This window comes from Sus scrofa, chromosome 15 (genome assembly GCF_000003025.6).
Source record: "Sus scrofa isolate TJ Tabasco breed Duroc chromosome 15, Sscrofa11.1, whole genome shotgun sequence".
NCBI lineage: Eukaryota > Metazoa > Chordata > Mammalia > Artiodactyla > Suidae > Sus > Sus scrofa.
In genome coordinates this window covers 69,531,426-69,558,602 of record NC_010457.5, presented here as the reverse complement: position 1 = coordinate 69,558,602, position 27,177 = coordinate 69,531,426, and the positions used below count along the sequence as shown (strand labels likewise).

The window sequence follows — 27,177 nt, the reverse complement described above, 5'->3', positions numbered from 1 at the left end:
TTTATGTTCTGTGTTAATGAAAAATATGAAACAAATTATATTGTTTATTTGATCTCAAAAAGTTTTCATTCTATGTTGATGTAAGAATGCCACTTAAATAGCCCGTAACTGTTGCTACTCTTTCCTTAAAGATTCAAGCATTAATGTATGATACTTAAATAATTTTAAAGTAGGATTCTTAAGCAGGGTTCCATTAATTCTTTGAGTTTATATACATAATTCCATGTGTATGAAATTTATGGAGTATTTACTATGCGGCAAGAATTGTTAAAAAGTTTTAACATACTGTAAGTCCTCTACTATTTAATTTTAAAGTAACAGAGACAAGCAATCTTAAGAATGCATCTGAATTCCTTTTGTATCCTTGTCCATAATTATACTGTGTTTAGTAATACACTGTAAACTTGATAGGATTTCAACAGTGGAACTTATGTGCTTTAATCAGTATTTAGACCTCCAAATAAAATGTCCCCAATTACTAAAAACTTATGAAAGCTGGCTTTGATGCAAAATCTAAAGTTCATTTTTTGTGGGTTGGGGTATGCAGGGAGGGTTGATTTTCCAGGCAGCCAACAGCCATGATTGTCATGTTCTGGTTTGATTCTGTTATTGGCTGAATATAGATTAATGTACTTGTCTCCACTGTACAATATATAATGCATGAATGCGATTACTGGGTAATTTAGAAATAGGATGCTTTTAATCTTTTACTCAGATCAATCAAATATGATACATAGGTTATAGAATGTCCTATGATCTTACACTGAATCCTTAATAGAACTAATCTTAGAACTAAATGAGGTTGAGAAAAATGCGAAGCCCACAGTGATTGCTCATATAAACACAGACAATGGAACTTTAACCATCATGTGTTTAATTATCCAGAACAAATGAACATAGACCACACTGAAGTTTGTAGAGAAAGAAAGAATGCTTTGGAGAGCAGAAAGTCACTTTTCCTCTTGAAGAAAACACTTTTCCACTCTTAAGGTAGAATTCAAGGATTTCCAGACTCAATAATCTCTGAAATTTTGTGTCAGACTCAAAACTAGAGACCTAATACACTGTTGTCATCTGCATGCCATGCCAGTATATCTTGTTATGTGACAGATAAATATGTGTTTCAAACTGCATTTGGAAATGCACATTTCCCTTTAATGCAATATTCCTTCACTGAATTTACATGTGATTTGAAAGAAATTGCCGTGTGAACTTGCCATAACTTAATGTTGTGTTATTATGCCTTTATAGTAAACATGAAGCCTTCATTACAGAGCACACAATGTGTGGTTTGCTCATTTTTTTTTTTTTTTCTGGAGTCTTTGGTGCATTTTGGGAAGAATGCATTTGAGCAAAGATTTAGTGAATAAGCTAAGTAGAAAAAGAAAGTATTTTAGAAATTGGATGCAAATAGTGTTCTGTGTTTCTGTGGGCCTTCAATGGAGACAAGTAGTATATGTGAATATATCAGGGACACTTGCCTGAGTTTGCAGTTCTATTGTCTGTGGCTGGATGTAGCCAGAGCAGCTGCTAACGACAGAGTCAGAGTCAGCACCATGGATAGCTCCACACGTTTAATACCTGGGAGAGGAACTCTTGACAAGCCCAGCTGCAGCTAGGGAACAGAAAGTCTATTTATACTGAAAAGGGTGAGAAAATAAAGCTGTACATTTGAGAAGCATGCCTTTTTATATTCTGAGAGAGAGAACTTTACGGATTCAGGAAATCTCAAGCTACCATAAGAGCCTAAGAGTTGTCGTAGATTGCTTATTTTTAAGTAAAACTAATTAACCGGAAAACATTCCCAGGCATTGTCTCGGATTTCTGATTTATTTTTATTACTCTGATACGAAAGATTACGAATTGCTTAGGTTTCTTTTTTTTCTCTTGGCTTGTGTTTTCTGGACTATAAAAGTTATGTTTATTTCCTCATTATTTATTGCAATCCACATGATTCACCATCCTAATTTAACCCTCCTCAGCCTTCCACAGTTCCATCCTCATTTTTTTTTTTCACTTCAGATGTTGAGGTTGTGTTTCAGAAAATATGAATTTGACTGACTCAAGGAACAGACAAAGCAGGCTAATGGGCTGCAAGAATGCCCCAAACTATCATGCAACTAGGTAATTTTGGTAGGTACCTTATCACCAGTAGATACAAGAGGTTTGTTGGTGTTCTGGTCCTGAGGTTGTAGTGGTGGCAGATTCCATTTAGAGAAAAGCTTGTGGCTGACTATTATATTAAAGGAGGAGGTAACATAAATGAAGAGGAAAGAAGCTAGAAAAACAACTTAGAAAACATCCTCTCCTGCAATGGCTGATTTCTTAAGTCTCTAGGAGACTATTTGGACAGAAGTGTGTACACCTTGAGATTCCTGTGTTGGCAGGCTCTGAGAAGCAAGAAAAGAGAGGACTCTATTCTCTCCTTTGAACCCTTTCCTATCCTGCAGGAGATGATTTCTTAGAAATGGTAGAACAGAGCAGAATGGTGCACCTAGTGTATTCAGGAGATGAGTGGCATGGGAGGTTACACCAAGGCTGGTAACTCTTAGCCCCACCCACCTTTTGTTCCTACCCCCTCTTGCCCAGCCTCGCCCATTTCAAACTCTTTCCTTGTTTTGTACTAGTTGCTCCCACGGTCTTTGGCCTTCTCATCTTTCTAGCACCAGGATACCCAATCACTCCCAACCTTGCAACTCCTCAGGGGTTCAAGCAGTGAAACTGGGCATGCTCAGCGGCAGCGCCAGCAGCCTCCAGTCTTTGGGAGGTGCGGCTCTGCGCGCGGAGCTGGGACAGGAGTGCCAATTCAGCTTGGGCTTCAGCGCCCCATCTCCACCGAGCCCAGGGATTCGAGCTGCGCCCTGAAGTGAAACCTGCACCCTTAAGTGGCTCCTCCTCAATCTTCAACCTCCTGAACACCACCAGAGCTTAGAAATAGTCTGTGTCGAGGGACTGTTTTCCCACCTGTCTTTTCTTTGCAGCTGAGGGTGTTTTAGCTACTGCGGCGTGAGGAGCTCAGGAATGGGGCCCTGTGGCTGGTGGCCGTGGAGATCACCTTCCCAGAGTAGCTGTTTGTCACTGAGTTTTGGAGATTTCTTGGCTGGCTTCCGCTAAAGCACGCTTGAGTAATCCGAGCTGTGGCGGCGCCCAAGCTCCCGGGATAAAGGGAGGGAGTGTGTGTGTGTGTGTGTGTGTGTGTGTGTGTGTGTAGGGGGAGAGGGCGGGGATAGAAACGTCAACCACCCCCCACCCCCCAGCCTCCTTTCTCCCCTTCCTGCAAAAGCCTCACAAGTCCTCTTTCCCCCCTTCAGCCATCCTCACATCTCTGGGCAACCGCCAGGTTAAGCCCATTTGCACTGGGAAATTGACGCTGTTTGGGAGAAGAGAAACAGATCGATTGCCCTTGTGACTCCCCGCCCCCCTCCCCACCCCCACCCCTCTGCTCCCTCCCTCCTTCCCTCCCCCGCCACCTCCCCTCACCCCGCCTCCTTCCCTCTCCCCACCCCCAAACCCTCTCACCCGCGCGGCAACCCGGTGCGAGGCCCCCTCCGGAAGGTGAGGGGAATGGATTGGACTCCGGTGGGGAAAGCGGGTGTCTAGAAGTGGTGCTAATGGGAAGAGATTTCTGGTTTCAAAAGAGGATGCTCTGCCACAAAGAGCGGCTCGCGCGCTGGCCTGGGCTCTAGCCGAGGAGAGATCCCGGGAGAACTCCAGAGCTCGTGGGGAGCGCTCCTCGGAAGACCGGGATCAACATGCCTGTTCGCAGGGGGCATGTGGCACCACAAAACACATTTTTGGGGACCATCATACGGAAATTTGAAGGGCAAAGTAAGTTCATTTGTTCTCTTCTCTCTTCCTCGCTTTCTGCTTTGATAGTGCACTTGGCGTCCGCTGCTCCTGAGCTGAGGAGCCGGCAACTCCGGCTCTGTCAAGTTAAGAGGCTGTGAAATCTAGCCAGGAGGTTCGAATGACAGCCCGAGTGTTCTCCCTGTGATATTAATTTTGATTTACATTTTAGATTATGGTCTCCATCATAGGAGTCAATTTGATCCTCCTCTCCCCCTGCTTCGTTATCTGCCTTAATGTCCTACTCTTCTACTATCTTAAAGGGAACGTACTAGTATAACATGGGTTTATATTTTGTGGCTGTTTTATTGTAGACTTTGTGAAAGTCAGGAGCAGGGCAGAGCATACTATTGGAACAAGAGAATGTAAATGGTAGCAGCGATGTAAATGGCTATGCAAACTGTATGTTACCTTGGTTAAATTACAAGGCTGTGGTGTGATGGGGATGCTTGCTTGCTGCTAGTTTATAGAAGCTAAACTTTGCATTGAATCAATGCAAATATATCCCAGGCAGGATAATTTGGAAAAAGCAATATCTGACCTGCGTTGGTTGCCAAGGCAAACAGTTCATTATTTAAAAAAATTTTTTCTGTCCCTTTATTAACCCCTTAAACTTTCCATTAGAAATTTTAAAATGGAAGAGAAATAAGTAAATCCCACAAAGACTGAAAGCAGAGATATTTAATCTTCTTCATGTGGACTAATGATAAAGAATACATTGTTGTTATATAAATATATTAATTTAAAGTCCTTTACTTGTTCATTTATATTTGACATTTCCTTAAAACTACATTAGCACACATTTATTTTTGCACATTGTGCAGTTATTTTGGCACTGCATTTAGTGACAGGAGAATAAAGTACCTTGTGTAAAAAAATGGTCTTGTATATTCTGCTTCATATTTTATTTGGAAATAGTAAGTAAAATCTGTGATCAAAATTAATAAGCCCTTTCTATTAAAATCTCTACTACTACACAAAAATGCAAGGTCTCCCAAAGTAAAAGTGAAAAGGTGTTAACATGACATTTACTATATGTGTGTGTAAATATTTTTGTCTTCTGGGTAATATACATTATGAAAAGGTGAACCTTTGCTTTATTGAACTGCTAATTAATGTGAAATAGTTTCATTACTAATTGTTTCAGGGTTTTTTTTTTTTTAACATGATGTGTGTAGTATGCCTTTTAGAGAGAGAAAAGCCAAATCCAGAAATAATAACTACTTTAAGAAAGTTGTACTCCAAGGGCCAGGGTTGAAGTGAGGAACCTGAGAGCTACAGCATGCTTCACTGTTTTGGCTTTGAAAATATTTGCTTTACAATTAAATGACATTCTGGAAATATCAGTGGGCCAGCTGCTTGTCTGAGTGTGCATTAGGACCCTTGAGGGTTTTAGGGCTTGAGAACTAGACTATTTGGGAAATGATGTTCTCAAAATTTGAAGAAAATCTTCTTAATATTTATTGTTAAAACTACTTATGACCAATTAATTTTAAATTTAAGGGGTTTTTTTACTCTTAAAAGTCTGGGTAGTTAGCAATTTGGGAAGCACCTGCATTTCAGACCTCCTATTATGCAACAAATTGTTCCAGTGTTTATGAAAATCTTAAGGAAGCTTTTAAAAAGATGCATCACTATCTTCTTATTACAGATAAAAAATTTATCATTGCAAATGCCAGAGTGCAGAACTGTGCCATCATCTACTGCAACGATGGGTTCTGTGAGATGACTGGTTTCTCCAGGCCAGATGTCATGCAAAAGCCGTGCACCTGCGACTTTCTCCATGGGCCTGAGACTAAGAGGCATGATATTGCCCAAATTGCCCAGGCATTGCTGGGGTCAGAGGAGAGGAAAGTAGAGGTCACCTACTATCACAAAAATGGTAAATTTATCTATTTAGAATTCCTTTTTTTTTTGTTCCAGTGAAATGAAGTCTTTGACAAGATTGAAAGTTCAGAGATAAAGAAGCCCCAAGTATTCAGTTGAAGGTGTATGATTTGCTTATATTGTTGTAGGATTCAAGAAATGTGGATACTCTCATTAGTAGACTAGGAGGGACAATTTCCTCTTTGAGTAGGGTATTCCGTACTTTCAAAAGTCCAGTAACTTAATGTCACTGTGGACAAAATGCCACAAATCAGTCTTATAACCCTTCCCTTTCTAAGGAATAATTTAAAGGCCAATAATTTATTGGATACATTGATATGCATTTGGTGGGAAAGAAATACAGAATTTTAGTTGCTTGAACTTGAAATATTTCACAAAGTCTTGTAGAGAAATGTATATCTGGAACTAAAACTATTATATTTATAGCTATTTCTTAGCTCTTCAGCTTTGATAGGCAATGCTGTTTGTTTCTTTTGATCCTTTTTAAAATAAGATTAAGGATGATATATAGGAACTTTTAAATTTTTCTAGTAAACTTATGTATGTTCAAGTAATTAAAAATGTTCATGTAGTAAAGATTTGTTCTAAAATAAGAAATGGAGAAAAAATTATGATATGTAGAATTATTAATATTCATTTTTATAGTTGCAGCAAAACTGGCATATCAAACTTAAGGTCATACCTCAACTTCAAGGGCACTCCTCCTTCTTTCAGGCTTGCTGTGGGAGCATAAATATGTTAGACCTATAACAGTTCTCAAAGAAATATGCATTTAATGAACATGTGTTCATTAAATTATGTATATGAACTCACATGTATGAATATTTAGATATACCCATTTTAAAGTGTGTATATTATCAAATGTGAACACAATGATATTTGACAATTTAGAGCTTAAAGATAAATCAGTTAAAAATGCACGTTGTTGGTAGTTTTGTAGATATCACATTATCATTTTCTTCAATTCCATTGATAGAAATCAGTGAGGCACAAGGGTATATAGTCAGATATTTAGGTAACTCTTAAAATTTGTAAATGAGTAAATGACTGATGTGTTATAGCCTGTATCATATAATGACTCATCATTTGGTAAAATACATTCTAAAGGGAAAAGTTTTAGCTCTTCCTCCTATTTTCTTATAATTTAATATTTTGTGATAGAAAATATATAATTCTTAATTACTATATTTTTCTTAACATCAGTTTGAGTGGGTATGAATAACAAAGTATGACTGGAACAGTTTTGTATAAATTTGGATTATTCTGGAATGAAACCAGTTATATCATTATCAATCAAAATAGAGATAGTTTTTAAAGTTCCTCTCATCTTCCCCCTACTTTTCAATCAATAGTGTTGGCATACTAGAAATAGCCTAATTCCTCTGTTGTCTTGAAAACATTTCTTGGACAAAGGCTCTCACTACCTGAATACATCTCATCTTTTGAGTGTGTGTGTCTGATACCAGTGGTTGGACTTTTGGAATAATTTGAATATTTATTTATCATGAGGTCCACACAATCTGTATGGTGGTTACCATAGGTCATTTTGGTCCACATTTGGTCATTATATTTTCTGGGACATTTCAGAATTTTTTCAACTTATGGAATTTAAGTACGAAATGAATCTGGTCTATATGGCTCATCTAGGTACTAACTATACTTTTCAGACCATGTTTTCAGATAGTAAACAGTGTTATTTATAAAACTGCAAGTAAAATAATAATATTTTGAAACCTAGTTTAACTTGTACAATGTGACTGTGTGAAATGATCTCAGAGCACCTTAAAAAAGCAATTTAATATGGAATTGCAAACATGATGTACAAATTTTTACAGTGAAGATGATTGTGTATCAACTAGCATGTTTTCCTATCAGTGATTTGCATCGTATCGTTGGTCATATGATATTACAGTCTTTGGTTATATGATTTTATAGTCCTTATTTTAGACAAGAAAGCTTTATTCAAAACTTGTTTAGGTATATAAATATCAGCCTTTGGTAATAATTTTGGTTCTTTTGGCTTCATTTTCACATGTAACTCAATCTATAAGGACCTGGGTATCTTTAAAGTCAGTGCTCCTATTTTGCTTTTATTGGTATGGGCAACAGGATGTGATAGATCAAGTTTTTAATTTTTTTTCAAAGAAAAATATTAATTTGAATGACCTTTGTAGATTAAGAAAACATAGACTTATTTGAATGTAATCAACTTGTGTTTTTGCTAGCAGTAGATACCTTGAATAGAATCTTCAGGGCCTATTGGTTTTATTCACCTGGCAACTGCAAAATCAGTCATAGCCTGTGAAGTTCAAATGCTTTGAAAGTCTTGTCTCTTAGAGACCTGCCATCCATTTACATTATAAAAGCAGGAAGGGACCAGATCACTAACATTTTCACTTGTTCCTCCAAGTTTCCTTAATTCTTTTTTATTGAGGTCATTTACTTTTGAGAGCTTCTTAGTTTCTTAAGTATATACAGGAAATGCTTCCTTTACTTATTTTTCATTTAGCATTTCACAGGAGTATAAATCATGAGGCAATAGGCACAATGAACAAATTAACATAGAGTTGAGATATTTTGTTTCCATTTTTTGTATTCACTCATGCTGGAGTAGTAAGAATCTGAGCATGGCATTATTTCTGAAAGCTTGTTTTCCAAAGTGGTCCAGAGCAGTTTAAATTTTTAATCTATACAATAAGTTTATATTGATGTGGTGTAAGGTGCACTGCATGATCACCATTGTGAAGCAGCACTTCTTACAATAGTCATTTATGTGATTTTACCAGGTACAAGTGGGCTTGCTGTTTACCAGAATATCAATTTTTAAGAACCTAGTTATTTGCAGTAGGAATATTTGACAGCCCTTCCCTTTGAGGATTCTATTTTACAGCTTAAGTCATTATTGCATAAATCATTCTTGGCAGCTGTGAAATATTGCTTGAGGTGATAAAGCTGTAAATCTTTTGACATAAAACTCTAATTATACAAAACTATAATTACGCTGAGGCTTATATAAGGACGGGCATGTATTTTAATAACATACTACATGTACTTTAAAAGTACCTTTTTAGCAATAGTGATTGATAAATAAACACTCATGAAGTAATTGAGAATAAAAACACTTTGGTTATTAACTAGCTCATAGTTTGGAGTTGATGTTAATAGTAAGGTAACAGGAAAAAAAATTAGTTGGCCATCCTTTAAGTTACTGCTCATTTGGTTTGGAGTGGGTCATAGAAGAGAGCTAGCTAGTTGAAGTGCTAAACTGCTTCAGTCAGATCTAGATATGTGATTTTTACTTTATATTATCAAGTCACTTTAAACATTTGGAAAAATCAAAGTAAATTTCTCCAAGAGAAATAAAGGTCTTAACTCAGTAGGAAAACCGAACTTAAAAGGCCTTATTTTTAGAGGTCAGAGCGTTTCTGTATTTCTGCCATTATGCTTTCAGACATAATGCAATGGCAGTTTTTTAAAACAAATCAGAAATGTCCCTATCTTTGTGTTGCTTTTAAAGAACTAAAGAGTGAGAAGGGGCTGAGGAAAGTCCTTTCCTGATCCAGTCACAGACTAGATCCAAACAGGGTACCAATCATGCTGGGACCGGTACAAAATTCCAGAGGTATCACTTGACTCAACTAAACTCACAACAGATTTTGGTTAGGTAGCATTGTGTCTATCATCTCTAAGAGTTATTCAAAAAGACCTTATAGAAAGCGCTGTGTTGTTAGGAGTAAAGGTGAGGATGCCTACTGAGTGTCACCTCTCTCTAAGGTAATATTAGGCACTAGAGAAACAGTGAGGCGATACAAAGGAGAATTCAACCTGATCTCTGCATTTAGCATGTTTGTATGCTAGAGTGACTAATGTTCTTTTCTATCTTCTAAATCCCAAGATGTTTTCTTGAAATTATTTTAAAGAAAAAAGCCTATATAGACTATGAAATGGAAAAGCTTTTACATAAATGAAGAACAGAATTTAGGGTTAATCACTACTCTTCCTCTGCTCTCCCACTCTTAAAATAAACTTGTCTATATGTATTTTCTATCACCTTTTTTCATTTATACATAGTACAAACTTACTAAAGAAGCAATGTAGTTTAGTTAAAATTTTAATATTTCCCAAATAAATTGTATATTAGCTTTATATAAATTATATGGCATGTAAATATTCAGCTCTCTTAATTCCTGAATTGTGTAGAAGAGATAAATATGGTAGTTTTTAGAGAAAAATAGAAATACATTTCATGTGTGTGTAATTCAAGCAATAAGAAAGCGTTTCAGGAAGCATCTTGCCAAGATTTTGTTTTGATGTTCATTTAAACTTTCAGTTTATACGTTTTCATGCTCCATCCAATGGTATATAGTAACAACGGCAACATAAAATACATTTTCTTTTACATACCTAAACTTCATAACATTTCGTGGACTCTGGTTATTGCACAGAATTTTTGTTTGTTTGTTTGTTTGTTTTTCGCTTTTTAGGGCTGCACCTGGCATATGGAAGTTGCCAGGCTAGGGGTTGAATCAGAGCTACAGCTGTCGGCCTATGCCACAGCCACAGCAATGCAGGATCTGGGCTGCTTCTGCGACCTACACCACAGTTCACAATAATGATGGATGCTTAATCATTGAGCTAGGGCAGGGGTTGAAACTGCATCCTCATGGATCCTATTCAGATAACTGAATGAGCCACGAACTGCAGAACCACGAATGGAGCTCCTGCTTATTGTACAGAATTTGGATTTGATCAATCGTATTTGTTGATAAAATAAGAAGTCTCAAGAAACACTCCTCCTCACAGTTTGATAACTTTATTTCAGTACTGTTCCAAGTGAAAACAAAATGTCCTAAAACTGTGGGTAGGCTCTGTTCATCAGTGTCTTTTCACCTCTGACCAGCACACTATACCTTTAAGTACCTTTGGGATAAAAATGAAGTCATGTTGTCTGTCAGCTAGGGAACTAACTGCTCAGTTACTTCCTCACCCAAAGGGCTTGAGAACAGGGTCTGTTTAGAGCTATGAGCATAGTGGGAAGAGCCAACTTCTCTGACTTCTATTGGATTTCAGTGTTGTTTTGTTTTTATTTTTTTTTGCTATGAATAGTCACTAAATCAAATACCAGTGGTCAGCGGCAGAGAGAGTCCTAGGATAATTGATTCACAGGGAAGAAGCTGTTGTTGGGGTATGAAATGTTAAGACATGAACATTCATCTGGCCATCTAATCTAGAAACCTCAGGGTCATTTTCTGGTTTTCCTTCTCTCTCCTCCAATCGGTCACACCAATTCCTTTCAATGTTTACATATGAAATACCTCCCAAGGCCAACCCCTGTTTCCATCACTGCCAAGTATGGCGTTGAAACCCTCTTTGCCCTTCTTCTGAAGTATTGAGGACTGAGGTTTCCTTCCCTCTGCAATCCTTTCTCCACAATCCCATCAGAGATTATTTCTAAAATAAAAATCATACCACTGATGACTTATCAGAGCCAAGCATCATTGCACAAGAATTTTGTGTGTTAAATAAGGAATACAACAATCGCATAAGATGTATACTCTTATTATTCTTATTTTATGAGAAGTACACTGCACCCCAGAGAGATGAGCTTGCTCAGTCACACTGAAGTGATGATGTCCCAGCCCTTTAAAACTGTATCCTATTTTCTGCTCCATGTACCTATGTCATACCTTCACTTAAAAACCTGTCTGAATTCTTTAAAGCTCTCAGGATAAAGTTCTAGACTCTTTAGCATGATACTTGGTGCCCTTCGGAGTTGAATTCACTTGAGCTTTCAAGTAGGGTATATTTACAGGAGCTAGCTGGATTCCAGCTCTGACAGTAACTAGGTGAACTTGATCAAGGTTATTTTCTCCCCCACCCTCTTTTTGTTTGAAGGGCCCTGCCCTTGTCATATGGAACTTCTCAGGTCCCAGGCTAGGGATGGAATCAGAGCTGCAGCTGCTGGCTGGACCATGCCACAGCCACAACTACATGGGATCCAAGCCACATCTGTGACCTACACCACAGCTCACAGCAGCAATATCAGATCCTTAACCCACTGAGTAAGGCCAGGGATTGAATCCACATCCTCGTGAATACCACTTGGGTTTGTTACCACCCAGCCTCAATGGGAACTCCCAAGTTTACCTTTTTGATGCTTCGGTTTCTTTTTCTGATATGTATTTAGAAAGTAATATCTACTTTGTTAGTATGATTGAATGCTTTTTATAGAACAAAGGACATGGCATTATTTTTAGTGTGGATTCTTGCCCATAATATGTACTTGATAGATATCAATTACTTGAATATCTTTCCAACTCCATTTCTCTTATGAATCTTATGTTCCAATAATACTTGATTGCACAGTTTCTCAAAGAGTCCATGCATTTTTATGTCACTAAGACTTTATTCACCCTTCAGAAGTCTTTATCTGTAATAAACACTGCAAAGTTTCTGTTATTGGATTGCCTTTCCCTCAGCGTCTCACTCTAAAGAAACCATGATCATCCTTCCAAAGACAGATTAAAAGATGTCCTTTCTGGTGCCTCATTGCCTATTCCAGAACATCAGCATTCCCCTTTGTCTCTATAACCCTTGGTTCTTGACTCCATTGTAGCACCTATAGTATGTAACATGTCATTATATATCATTGTAGTTAATTTTGAGCTCAGGCAAAGAAAATACCAAGTCTTATTAATTTCTATGTCCAGGAAGTATAGAAGACTGCCCAGTATGACTTATGTGCTCAATTATTATTCACACATAGAATGAAGAGAGGATGAGAAATGGAACCATAGAGTTGGGGAGATAAGAAACAGATTAAGAACAGGAGAGCTTGAGAAAAGATGTTATAGGGAATGTATGGTGTTTTGTTTTTTCATATTTTCTAGAGAATGCTTCTAAAATATTCTTAAAGAACAATTTTCATCTTAATTGTATTAATGCACATATTTCTTTGCTTAATAAGCTAAGGTATTAAATAATCTCCATAGCCTGTAAGTATGCAACTAGCTAGAAAAATGTTTAATACAGAGAAAAAACTAGGGAGTTCCCATTGTGGCTCAGCGGAAACGAATCTGACTGGATCTGACGAGTAACCACGAGGTTGCGGATTCCATCCCTGGCCTTGCTTAGTGAATTAAAGATCTGGCGTCGCTGTGAACTGTAGTGTAGGTGGCGGATGTGGCTCGGATTTGCTGTGGCAGTGGAGTAGGCCAGCAGCTACAACTCTGATTTCTCCCCTAGCCTAGGAACCTCCATGTGCCATGGATACTGTCCTTAAAAAAAAAGAAAGAAAGGAAGAAAGAAAGAAAGAAAGAAAGAAAGAAAGAAAGAAAGAAAGAAAGAAAGAAAGAAAGAAAGAAAGAAAGGAAAAGAGAGAGAGAAAAAAACTATTAACCAGGAATTATTAGCCAGTTACCCATGTCACTCACTCACTCCAAATCAAAATGATCCTCACTGTGGTCTCTAATAAACTCCATGTAATAGCCAAACACAGAATTCTCTCTTCTCTCTGATTGGAATTTGGTGCTGTGTTCAACACACTTACTGCACTGACTACACAAGTTACACAGTATGGGCATTTTATATCTCTTAGAACATCTTATCCATCAGCATTTTCTTGAGAATTCTTAATTGACAATGAAGCTTAATCTCCAGGGCCACTCAATAATGACAGTGTTAAATCTAAAATAATAAAGTTAGCTTATTGAAATAATACAAATAATAATTATTAATTATTATTGTCAAATGAATGTTTTTCTCTCTGTATTATGCTTTCTACATTTAGCAAAATTATACAACTACCAAGAAGCCATAGAATCAGGCAGCAGTAAGACATTAATCACCATAGTGAGGAAATTTGTCCTATTACTGAACAATTAGGAAGGTCAAATTGGCACTTGTCACAGATGGGTTACAAGAAAACTGAGTACCAGGCTCCTCTCACCGCGACTGAACATTTCCTATCTTCTTCTTGCTTTTTTAATTTATAGGAAATACCTGATTAGGAAAATCAAAGTACTCTTTCTGTGGACATCTTAAATTGCAGCTGAGGCAATCCCCACACCCTTTCCTCACTTGAAGTAGATCTGAGTGTGCACAAACTCTCCTTTTTTTGTGGTTTCCACTGTTTTGTGGAATGTCTCACACTATTTTACTCTGAAATGGGTAAAATAGCCTTGGCTGGTGCTTGGTGGGTAAAAATTGGGAAGAAATAAGAGAGGACTGGGGTGCATTTTGGTCCTTAGTCCACTTGGCTTGTAAAATAACTTCAAACTGGACTGCACTGGTGGGCCTGGCAAGGCTGCCTGAGCCACCTTGCTTTTGTTTACCTGCTTTTTTCCTCTGTGATGCCTAATCTGAAGATGTTGTTATGGCAGGTGGAATATCACCATTGCTGGTTTTATTGTCTCCTTTTCATGTTTTTTTCCTTCTTTCCTGAGGATCATTAGGAGTGTTTCTATTTGTCATTCTTTGTTTTGAAAGGAAAACTTTTTGCATGTTGTCTGAAGTATGGTTTTGAGAAACGTATAATAAGTGCATGGGTTCAAGGCAACTTAAGATGGCTGTGTCTTCTCATAATACCTCTATGCTCAAACTACCCTTCTTAATTCTATTCTGTGAAATCTGTATTAATGACCCAAGATGATGGGTGTGATGACAAAAATTAAAGTATAAAATTGGTGGTGGTTTCATAATCAATTTCTCAAAGATCAAGAATGAAATCTAGGAAAAACTAAAGTATTCATATGAAAAAAACTTATTTGTGTTAGAAAAAAATTACATACAAATCACAGTCCAAAAATTTTTGTAATATACCAATTAAGATTGCATTGATGCAGTAAAATCAATGGTAGAGCTATACAACATTGTACGTTGTTTTAATAATTTTTAATCAGGCTCCCATTTACCTCTCTTAGCTAAATTAGTTAAAATTTATTTTGATTTTGCTAAAAAATCCTGTGTACACCATCCATTTTCTTTAATAGTGTTAATTAGTTGGTGCTTAGCCATACATTTATTTAGGTCTTTTTTTTTTTTTATTTGGCTGTACCCACAGCATGTCAAAGTTCCCAGGGGCCAGGGACTGAACCCATTCCACAGCAGCAACCCAAGCTGCTGCGGTGACAGTGCCAGATCCTTCACGTTCTGTACCACAAGAGAACTCCTATTTAGGTCTTTTATACACATGGATATACACCCTGGGTTTTAATTCCCCTGGTTGTAGTTCTTGGACCATAGTCCTCTACTCAATGTAGATCTTCTCCCAAAGGATTAAAGTTAATTGAGTTCCAGTTCTGTTACTGGCTCTTTATATAGGTTACTTTATTTGATTTTCATGACAGCTTTGGGAGTAGATGTTATCCCATTTCACAGATTAAAGTGAAGTTCAGAGTAATACACTGATGATCACAGGGCAAAGTGGAGAGGAGGTTTAAAATCTAGATTTGTCTGTACCTGCAAACTTTGTTGCCTCCAAATGATACACTTTTTAAACCTTACCCTATCACGTCCTGTATGTCCTAATTCTAGTTATTAATCATAGATTCTTATTAATTGTATGAAGTGTGAATCTGATTAATTTGCTCCAAAAGGTGAATGAAGCAAGCTTTATCCTAGGTATTTTGTATTTAAAACAGGGCTGTATCATTCAGAATGAATCTCTATCTGGTGGGATATTTGATTTCAATAGAGTGTATATGCCTTAATCTTTGCATTATGGCAATCTTTTCTCTTAAAACTGTCTCTGTTTTGGACTGTCAGCCTAGGTTTAGGGGACACTTTTACTTAAGGGTGCCTTGGTTACTGTTTTTCTAATCCTTATCCAGGAAGTCCAGGAGAAAACGCATATGGTAGTGTGGTTCAGGAGTAGATGCTCTCTTTTGCATCTTATTAAGCATTTTGTGTGATGCTATCCTCACTTCTTCCCACAAAAAGTTGTATCTCCTGGCAAAATTATGTGATTTGACAAAATCCACCACTAGTATTTAAAAAAGAAATCATAAATTGACTGGTATGGAGAGAGTCTTTGGTTTATTTAAAACATCTTCAGCTTTCCTCATCTTTTGTCAAATGTCAGATTCCATCTGTAATACACACCCTACTAACTTGTGCCTCTCATCTCCTCTCAGAGACTACCACTCTCTCCTTTGCACAATCTCAAATTTATCAGGCAACCTTGTCCATAGTTTCTAACATTTCCCCCCCCCTTGTCTCTACAAGAACACTTATGAAATTATCTTGTAATAATTTGTTTCTGTGTCTGTCTCTTCCACTCAGAGTTAAAGTTTCTGAAGAGACTTCCTTATTTAAAAAATGGGAAAATGGAAGGAGAGCAAAAGATAAATTGAAAAGAACCCAGGAATATACCTGTTCACTGACAAAAACATCAGGTAGCACATTCTAGAGGAATGTGCTGTCATGCACACTCATTCAACATCCTGTGCCTAGATAGGAAAGTTGTAAAAATTAACAACTGGAGTTCCCATCGTGGCGCAGTGATTAACAAATCCGACTAGGAACCATGAGGTTGCGGGTTCGGTCCCTGCCCTTGCTCAGTGGGTTAACGATCCGGCGTTGCCCTGAGCTGTGGTGTAGGTTGCAGACGCGGCTTGGATCCCGCGTTGCTGTGGCTCTGGCGTAGGCTGGTGGCTACAGCTCCGATTCAACCCCTAGCCTGGGAACCTCCATATGCCGCGGGAGCAGCGCAAGAAATAGCAACAACAATAACAACAACAACAAAAAGACAAAAAAAAAAAAAAAATTAACAACTTATGTGGTTTATTAATTGAGTAACATAACTTGTTGCCATATGGTTATATCTTATGAACCAATTTGTCCTAATACTTAATAACCTGTAGATTTCTCTAAAAAGACGTGAGAGCTAATAATCATTCTTCTTCAGTTCTCCTGAGAAAACAGGTGAATGGTTAGGCCAGTTCAGATAGATCCTTCATGCCTACATAGTCAGCTAATTCTGATGGGGCAACCACAGGCCAAGAAAGGGAGAATATGTCTACATGATATTTAATAATATATGCAAGTTTGCAAGCCATCCTAGCCCTCCCTGGATCTCCTTAGTTGAATATATATGATAAAAATGCTTGTAAAAGCTTGCAATTATTCTGATGTCCTTTTCTCTTTTCTCCACACATGAAAATATGTGTCTTCAAACACATTTCATTCTTTTGCCTCAACTCTGAGTCATGGATTCAGATTGTAAGGCCTGTGTGGTATCAGCAGACACTTCATCAGTCACATCCTGATACAGGGATTTCACCACCTCAACAAGGACTTCATGTCTCTACTGTTTCCCAAAGTGATTTAACTCCACTGTCAAAAAGTTAGAAAAGGAGAAAAAAAAGACCTATAATCTTGACCCTAAAAGAAAGCCACTGTTTAAATGATGGCATGTATTCTGTCTATAAATTTTCTACAAAAATACACATGTACACATACGCTCACACATGCACACAAATGTTTTTTTTAATATGATCAGGATAGCATCATATATATATGAAACTCTAGCCTGTTTTCCTCAATGAAAAATTTATCCTGAACATGTGTATGTTTTAATGATTTTTTAATATTCATTACATGGCTAGTCCATAAATTATTTAAGTATTGCATTGAAGGAAATAACATATTACCAACAATACCATCTTCTTGAACCCTACTATTTCCAACTCTTCACAGTTGTAAAAACGTACAGATTTTTTCCTTAGTATATACTCCTAGAAGTATAATTGCTGGTAAGATTGTATATCTTAAAAACCTTTGGTACCTCTTGTCAAATTATTGTCCACTTAATTGCACATTTCCTGTGTATAATAGAACTTTTTATTCATTTTAATTTTTGTTGACCTATAAAAATAGTGTCTTATTGTCTGATCACTGAAAAATCTTTATTGAAAAACATGTAAATTGAGTTCCCTGATGGCATAGTGGTTAGGATCTGGCATTGTCACCACTAGTGTGGTGTGGGTTCTGTCTCTGGCCTGGTAACTTCCCACATGCTGGGGGTGTAACCAAAAAGCAAAATAAATAAATAAATAAATAAGCCAATAAAAGAACAAATGAACAAAAACATGCTCAAAGTATTTATTTAGAGAAATCAGTGCTCAATATTACCAAACCTTTGGATCTGTGGAACTGTCCTGTTTAGATGCCCCTTCTCACACCAGGATCCCTCTTCCAAAAACTGCTTTTCATATTCACACTTTCATTTGAGCGGATTTCCTGGCAGTTTTCCAAGCCTCAGATTCAGAACCTAGTATCAATTATTGACTACTTAGCAGTGTTCCTAGAATTTTTTTCTCCCTTTAATTTAGCATGAGTTGTTTTAAATTATTTTCAATATTGCTTATTATCTGCGTAAACTATGATGAAAATCTTGATTAGGGAAAAATTCATATTCAATAGTTTGTATTTGAATATGTATACACATACATAAATGTATTTAAATTTTTATGGTTCTGCCTAATTCCAAATTGATAGGCATGAAAGTTAATAAACTTGTGATAAATAAACATTCAGCTAGGATATAAATGCATTCAATAGAAACAAAATGCATTTATAACCATAAATGGTATCAATTATTCAAAATTACACAATAAGTGAGGAAATATGTAAGCAACAGAAACAGCATAGTATTCGATAAACTGCTAACTTTATCCCAATATAATATTACTGAAATGACTGCAGAGAAAGATCATTCTCTTCCTAGGCTGCCTTAATCAAGACACGCAGAGCCCAGGTAATCTGATCTTTCTAGCTGTGACTCACTTCTCAGGTCTTCCCTCCAGGTGTTCTTTATAATGAATGTCGCTTAACCAAGACTCAGTAGGATTTATGGATTCCAAAACTGCTCTTCTCAAAATTTGCTCCCCCAGTGAAGGACTACATAAAATCCACTAATGATTTTGTGGGGGCCACAAAATGATCCTATTGCCCTGTTTCCCGGCTTCAATTCAATTCTCACTCTAAAATTGCAGGACTTGTTTCTTAGCACAGTTCATGTTTCTAGAGTGGGCAGGTATCCTACTGAAATTTCATACCCACCAACATTCATTATTTTAAATATATTCACAACAATGTGAGCATAGTGTGAGTTAGTTATTATACAACATTCATTTTAATTATTGGCTCCTTTGAGGGGGCCAGTAACTTCAATAATTAATTTCCCTCTGGAGCATAATTAATTTAAAAGAGTTCTATCAGTACTTTTTGTTATTAATCTAAATTTTTGAAAATGTGAGGGATACTGATTATGTTTTCTAGATTTTTACCAAGTAAGAGTTTTATAATATTCTTGATTTTCCTTCAGTAATAGAAAATAAAGCTAAATGTTCAGTTGAAGTACAGCTCAGCTATAGAAATGAAAATTAATCTTATGTGTAAATGAATAGGCAAGAGTAATTTGATAAATACTTCCTATATGGCATTTGAAAAATCACTGGTAACACTTAAAAAAATTTTTTTTCGAAAGAGAGGGCTTAGAGATTTCAGTTAGAGTATCTGAGAACATAGCATTAAAATATAAAAAAATGAAGATGAAACATACCTTTTAATTATTTTAGCTGAATGTTGGAATACCTAGATAAAAACTAGAAATTCCAGGCATTTTATTGCCAATCCAGCAGAACTAATATGTGTGGATTTCAGTTAAAGATTCCAAGAAAAATGCACAAAAAAAACAGAAAATGTTGTCTGAAGTAATGACATTATAATATAACCGGGCAAGGCCTCCTTGCTATCGATTCCATTGTTCCAGAATTGGAATAATCACCTCCTCCCTATCCCCACACCTAGTTTAAGCATAGCTCAAGTGAAAACTCAGATCCTGGATTTTTTTCTTTTTGGTGATTTTAGTTTATTTATATTTATGTACACTGGTATCTTTATGATGAGTTTGAAGACTGGGCTTGCTAAATTATCTATGACAATTTATATTTATTCTATAACTATGTAACTGGGATGAATTAAGTAGCAGAGTATGTTATGGACACTTTAAATGATAGTAATAATAACTGTCATTTATTGGGCACTTACAATGTGCCAGTACTATTCTGAAATTTTTTCCCAATCCTCATAATATCTTATTAAGTAGGTGTTTGATTATTCCTATTTTACAGATTGAAAAGATGAAGTCAGTAAGCTTTCCCAAGGCTACCCAAGTAGCATGTAACAAAGCTGTGATTTAAGTGTATGTAGCTTGTGTTCTTTCAGAGCCCATCCTCCCAGAACTCTCCTGTACCACCTCAAGCCACTCCTGCCCATTTAGGTTCTCTAAGACACATAGTGCATACATATTTGACATAGAACCAGTTCCATCTCGATGGAAAAATGTAAATTATTTCTAGGTTTTAGACATTTAAATGTTTTAAATTTGGAGGCCCCTGATCTTTCAAATCTTCTGGTGTTTTAGAAATAAGTTAAATTCATCTCTGTTTCTCCAGTGCCTAACGCAGTGCCTTGCCAAAAGTAGCTGCTCAGCAAATAACTTAAATTAATTAATTAGTTAATTAAACATGAGGCAGACTCTCTTCACCGTTTGATCTGTCACTACTTCAATAATACGGAAGTTGCCACTTGCCTATTTAAAGGGATGATAAAGAAGGAACACAGCATAGTGGCTAACGTCATGGGCTCTTTAGTTAGGTGCCTGGGTCTAAATCTTGAATATTCATCTTGTGATCTAGTTATCTAACTGCCCTGACCTCAGCTTCATCATCAGTGAAATGGGGCTCTGATAATAGTAAGGGCCTACTTACAGGGATTTATGAGGACTAAATGTGCCTATTTTTATAAAAGCTCTTACTTACAAAATCTTCTGATACCTAGTAAGTGAAATGTAAGTGTTAACAAATAAAACAATATGAACATTTTAAAAAATGTGAAAAGAGATTGGGTTAAAAATACAAATGAAGTTGCTAGGCTCATGAGTGTTATGCTGGAAAGGAAATTTGGAGCCACATGTATGACTAAGTAAAAAATGTGAATTGAATTTTGACGTCAGTAGTTAAAGAAAAATATTGGCAGTATTTCTTGAAAATTTAAAACATGAACTTCTGGGGACTTTATTTTGGTGATTATGGCCTCAATCAAATTCTGTATAATTTAATTTATTTTTAGACCTATTTTGAAATGCTGAAATTCATTTTGTTTTAGGTATGGTTGCCCTGAAAATGTCAGCAGTCTGAGTAACTTAGGCTTTTACAATTTTTTTCTGAACAGCTATCTTTCAGCTACATTGTACCAATTCCAGAATGGTATTCCAGAAACCAGTGTATTTTGAAAGTAATAGCTCCTCAAGTCACTCTCAGGATTTAGTGGGAATCAATTTAGCTCTTATTTAAAGCAAAGCTGTGGAATTAATTTGAAGAAAATATATAGATATAACAGGCACTATAGCTAAGGTGACTATATAATTTATAATACAAAGCAGGATTCTTTTTAAGGTAAAAGGGAAATTTATGAATAACTATGTCAGGAGAAGAGGAAAAAATCCAGGACTGTCCAGACAAATTGAATGTATGAATATTCTAAATACAACTATACCCTGGCACTGTGTATCAGGGTTTTCAAAGTGTAATCTATTCTATAGTGTAGATTTTTCACAAATAATTCTATGCTCCTGAAACTGAAGAGTTTAAAAATGTAGCCACTCATTCTTATGATGCCTAAAATTCTTACTGTGTAGACAAAGGTGCAGTATCCTACAATCTGGAGAAATGAGTCAGAATTTCTCTAAAGAATGTATTGCACCTGGTGACCTCTTCGAAATAAGACTGCAAATGAATCTCTCCACAAATACCATGTTGAAGGTTCTTGGAAAAGGAATTAACCTTAACCACTTTGTGAGCCATGGTGAGTCATGACAGCAGAATGGACCAAAGGTAAAGATTGAGTTTATAGGATATCTTTGACATTCAAACATCTTATAAAAGGTCTTTATCCTTTTTTTTTTTTTTTTTTTTTTTTTTTGCCTTTTCTAGGGCCACTCCCACGGCATATGGAGGTTCCCAGGCTAGGGGTCGAATCAGAGCTGTAGCTGCCAGCCTACGCCAGAGCCACAGCAACGCAGGATCCAAGCCACACCTGTGACCTAAACCACAGCTTGCAGCAATGCCGGATCTTTAACCCACTGAGCAAGGCCAGTGATTGAACCTGCAACCTCATGGTTCCTAGTCGGATTCATTTCCACTAGCCATGATGGGAACTCCAAAAGGTCTTTATCTTTGAGTCTGTTAGGGCATGTGTGTGCACAGGGTGTGTGCATAGCAATCTTTTTCCCACCTTTTCCGTTCAGCTTTAGTCATATGTTTATTTGTAATCCTGTGATAAAATTAGCCTTGTTTTGTGTGTAAAATTAATTTAAAGGATGTGTATTAAGTAGGAAGCACAACTCCAGAAAAGTTGGGAGAGACAGCATTAAGCTGAAAGTTATCCACATTGTAATAAAAACAATTAAAATTAATTAGTTTATTAATTCATACTTTCAATACAAAGTGAACTTACCAGTTCTCATGAATTGAAATGAAAATCGATCCCTTCAAATTTAAGAAAAACAGTGCAGTTATCAGAAAACCAGAATTAAAGACTTTTTTTTCAAAGGAGAGTTAAATGAAAGCAGTACAGCTGGTATTCTCATATTGTTTGTATTTTTCCAGATTCAGTACAAACATAAACGAAATCATCTTTGTGAAAACTGAGTTTGTAAACAAATTGAGCTTTTGTGTTACTACAATGAAAAAAGGGAAAAGAAGCCTAAGAATAACAGTAATCATAAAAATCATCTTTCCCTTCTACTCCTTTTAAATTAGTCCTGGTTGTTGAGATCATTGCCATGATGAAACACTACCAGAAGGGACTGGGCAAAATATGAAAGCATGAGAAATTACACCATCCACTCTTACCTCTTTTTAAAAAATTTCTGATGTCCCATTCAGTTTATAATACTAAATGAAAGTTCATGGAATAAAGAAATACCTGAATAAATACATTGAAGAACTCATGTGATATGTGGAAATGGAAGTTGTCTTATTTTTTGCGGCATTTTCACTGAAAATGTATCTTTCATCCTTTTACTGAAATGGATGGAAAAAATGCATAGGATCTCAGTCAGAATTTTGTCAATTTGGCCTTAAAGAGAAGTTAGCTATAGAAAAGAGCAGTGTATTCTTTTCTTGGTTAAGAAGCAATTTCTTCTAGTCCCTTACCCTGGAAAACATTGTCCTGCCTCCAAGCAAAGAATAATGGGTTAGATGGGGTAGAAATCTTTGGCATCTCAAAAGTATAAAATTTACTGCTATCTTACAAGTACAACCAAATTAGCATTATTCTTCCAAATTTATGGGAAAGATTGATTGATATGCCTAAGTCTGCTATTATCACTTCAGTTACAGCTTTATTTTGGAAAATATTAAGACCTACAGAAGAGTTGCAAATGTATTACAATAAATTCTCACATTACCTTGACATAGATCACCTATTTTATAAGTTGCCACATTTGTTTTATCTCTGTCTACATTTTCTGTATAACATATATACACATTCTTATTTTATGTCTATTAACTTATTTTGCTAAGCCATTTGTAAATTATTTGCACCCTTCATCCTTAAGTACTTCAGTGTTTTATTCTTTACTCACAAGAAGTCATTTATGTAGCTACAGCTTAACTATCAAACTCAGAAAAATTTGCATTGATACAGTACTGTTTTCTAACACATCCTATCTTTAAATTTTTCTAGTTGTTGCAGTACTGTCCTTTATCTAATTAGTTTTTAACAAATCAGAATATAAATGAGTATCATAAACAAGTATCATAGATTGCAGTGTGTTTGAAGGTCTCTTTAGTCTCTATTAATCTGAATCTCTTCCTCCGCCTTTCTTGTCTTTCATGACCCTGATATTCTTTAAAGGTACAAGCTCACTGTTTTGTAGAATGTTCATTTTGTGTTTTTTTGAAGAATCCTCGTAATTTGATTCAAATTATGGATTTTCGTCATATGAGTAAGTTATAGTGTATCCTTTTTCAGAGCAGTCAGAAACACCTGATTCATTTTGTCCTATTATTGGTGATGCTAACTTTGATCAGTTGTCTTGCCACTTTTTCACATGGTTTGACCAATAATTGGAAAATAAAATTTTAAAATGCCTAAAATCAGCATCAGTAGAATAAATTTCACAGAAACCTGCAAGACATCTATAGAAAAATAATCACAAATATTATTATGGAGCAAATAAGTAAATGGAGAGATGGGCCATGTTCAGGAATTGGAAGTCTCAATATTGTAAAGATATGCAGTCTTCCCAAGTTGATCTGCAATCCTAACCAAAATTATAGCAGATTTTTGAATATAAAGTAATAAGCTGATTCAGAAATTCATATGAAAATGCAAAGGATAGAGAATAGCTAAAAATATACAGAAAATAAGAACAAAGTTGGAGAACTCTAACCACCTGATTTTAAGAATTACTACAACGCTATAGTAATCATGACAATGGAGTATCAGCATATGTGTAGAAAAATAGATCAGTGGAACAGAGTAGTTCATAAATAGATCATTACATATATAGTCAATTGATTTTTTATGAAGGCACCAGGGTAATTCAGTTGGGGAAAGGTGAGTCTTTTCAACACATGAGCTAAATTAACTGAAAAAATATATAGGAATAAATGGACCCTGACTCTTAAATTATACTGCACACAATTTGAGATGATTTATTGACCTAAACGTAAAAGTTAAAATTATAAATTTTCTAGAAATAACCCCTTCTCTCAAATCTTTGTAATTTGCAGTGGGCAAAGATTTCCAAGAAAGTATACAAAAGGCACTATCCATAAGAATAAAAAATGATGAACTGTACACCATCAAATTCAAAACTTACATAGTACTTCAAAAATTCCATGTTCATTAAGAATATGAAAATTAACACAGACTTGCAGAAAATATCATCAGTGTATGTATTTGATTAAGACATTATATTCCATATGTGTTGGATATAAAATATAAAAAATATATTATGTGGCTACAAATCAGTAATAAAAATGACCCAAATAAAAAGGATGAGAAAAATGTATACATATTTCACAAAAGAATGATATACAGTGTCAATAAGCACATGGAAAGGGAAATATAATTTAAAACCAAAGATACTATTTAACACCCATCAGAATAGATAAAAATTAAAAGACTGACAACATTAAATGTTGGCGAGGATGTGGATTAACTGAGACTATCATCCATTGCCAGTAGGATTACAAAGGAGTATAAACACTGAAGAACTGTTTAATATTTCATTATAAAATTAAACATGCATCTACTTTATGATCCAGCAATTCCTCTTCTAGGTCTTTATCCAAGAGGAATGGAAATACATGTCGAAAATGATTTGCATAAATTGTTTACACCAGCTTTATTTATAATAGCCCTCATCTGGAAACAACCTGAATGTTTTCATCAACAGGCAAATAGCTAAATAAATTGTGATAGTAGCTACTGATGGTACACCAGACAAAAATGAATAGGAACAAACTCTTATATGAAAAAAAAAATATGCAAGTGGTTCTCAAAAACATGTTGGGGAAAAAAGCCATAAATAAAAGAATAAATACTGAGAAATTCCATTTATGTAAACTTCAAGATTAGGAAAATCAACTAATCTATGATGATAGAAGTTAAAACATGTTGCCTATAGAGTGGGGGGAGTAGGAATTGACCAGGAGGGGGAACATGGAAGTTTCGGAGTGATGGACGTATTCTCTATCTTGATTGGAGTATTGATTATATAAGTCTCTATTTTGGTCCAACCTCAACAAATTATATACCTCAGTTTGCATTTCACTGTACATAAATTTTACCTTAATTCAATAAAGTCACAATTTACTTTCAGAGTCAGATTATTTATTCTGTAACCAGACAATTTTTACCCAGACTTCAGGAAGACCTAAGTAAATGTATTAAAGTAAATATATTCTTTAAATTCTGGGCATATATTTTCACATATAGGGGAATTAGCATTATATTTAATATTCCACTGATTGGATTTTCATTATAACAATGCAAAGCACAGTCCATAACTCATTTTTTGTCTTTTTTTCAAAGTTGAAAGATATTGAATAACCAATCAGGATTTATTTTCATGATTTAGGAAAAAGGGTTATGTGTTTGATTAGCAATTACTTTTGTTTATTTTCTCAGATTTTAGCAATGAAGGAACTAAATCTGCTGTTTATTATATGTTGGCCTATTATTATCTACTTTCACCCCTTATAAAATTGATAATGTATAATTTAAATTCAATATTTCATCTTTTTAAAACTGTATTTAATTGCATTTAATTCTTTCTTCCATTAGTGAGTTGTATCTCAGTTTCATTTAAGAGTATTAATTATTTTTAAGTGACAAGTGGATGTTCAGTTATCTGAGAGCACTTCAGGGGAGGGTGCCCTCTATTGATTTCTGCTTGTAGTTTCCAAGATTACATTATGGGAAAGGGCAGAAATGACTATTTTTAATGAGAGTCATTATATTTTCCTTAGATGCTAATTCAAAGAGTTCTACCAAAAAAAAGGGCAGTGAAGAAAGGAAACAAGAGTGGTAGAAAGGGTTTCTTTGGTAGGGTGGATTTCTAAGTAGGATGTTTTTGCATTTTTAAAAGTTTTATTGAGGTATAGTTGTTTTACAGTGTTGTGATAATTTCTGCTTTACAAGAGTGATTCAGTTGCATATGTACATACATTCTCTTTCAGATTCTTTTCCCTCATAGATTATCACAGAATATTGGGTAGAGTTCTCTGTGCTATAGAGCAGATTCTCATTGGCCAATCATTCCACATACCTCAGTGTGCATATGCCAGTCCAAACCCCCAGTTCATCATTCCTCCTCCCAACTATCCCTTTTGGTAACCATAAATTTGTTTTCAAAGTCTGTGAGTTTGTTTCTGTTCTGCAAATAAGTTCATATGTATCCTTCTTTTAAGATTCCACCTATATGTGATATCATATGATCTTTGCCTTTCACTGTCTGACTAACTTCAATTAGTATGGTGATTTCTAGGTCCATCCATGTTGCTGCAAATGGCAATACTTCATTCTATTTTATGGCTGAATAATATTTCATTGTATATATGTACCACATTTTCTTTATCCATTCCTCTATCAATGGATATTTAGGTTGCTTCCATGTCTTGGCTATTATAAATAGTGCTTTTATTTACAATATTTATTTATTTTTTATTTAGGGTGCATATGTCTTTTCGAATTATGATTTTTCTCTGGATAGATGTCCAGGAGTGGGATTGCTGGATCATGTGGTAGTTTTTGAATAAAAGTTATGAGAAAGTTGTTTAATTCAAAGGATATATACATGCTACTCATATAGTCAGATGCATTTTTCTTCTTCATCAGAATACTGAAATCTAGAATGATAGAGTG

At 35.7% G+C, this 27,177-nt stretch overlaps 1 protein-coding gene across 7 annotated transcripts in view; it reads left to right on the top strand.

The window, feature by feature from the left end:
• Nucleotides 3,459-27,177, top strand: part of KCNH7 (potassium voltage-gated channel subfamily H member 7) — a 501,689-nt gene continuing 477,970 nt past the window's right edge. For 6 of the 7 annotated variants that reach the window (XM_021075770.1, XM_021075768.1, XM_021075767.1 and 3 more), the window contains exons 1-2: nucleotides 3,459-3,828; nucleotides 5,498-5,728. In XM_021075770.1, coding sequence (XP_020931429.1) covers nucleotides 3,753-3,828; nucleotides 5,498-5,728 — 307 coding nt within the window. In that variant the 5' untranslated portion in view covers nucleotides 3,459-3,752. The remainder of the gene's footprint in view (nucleotides 3,829-5,497; nucleotides 5,729-27,177) is intronic. The other variant, XM_021075772.1, reaches the window with a different exon arrangement.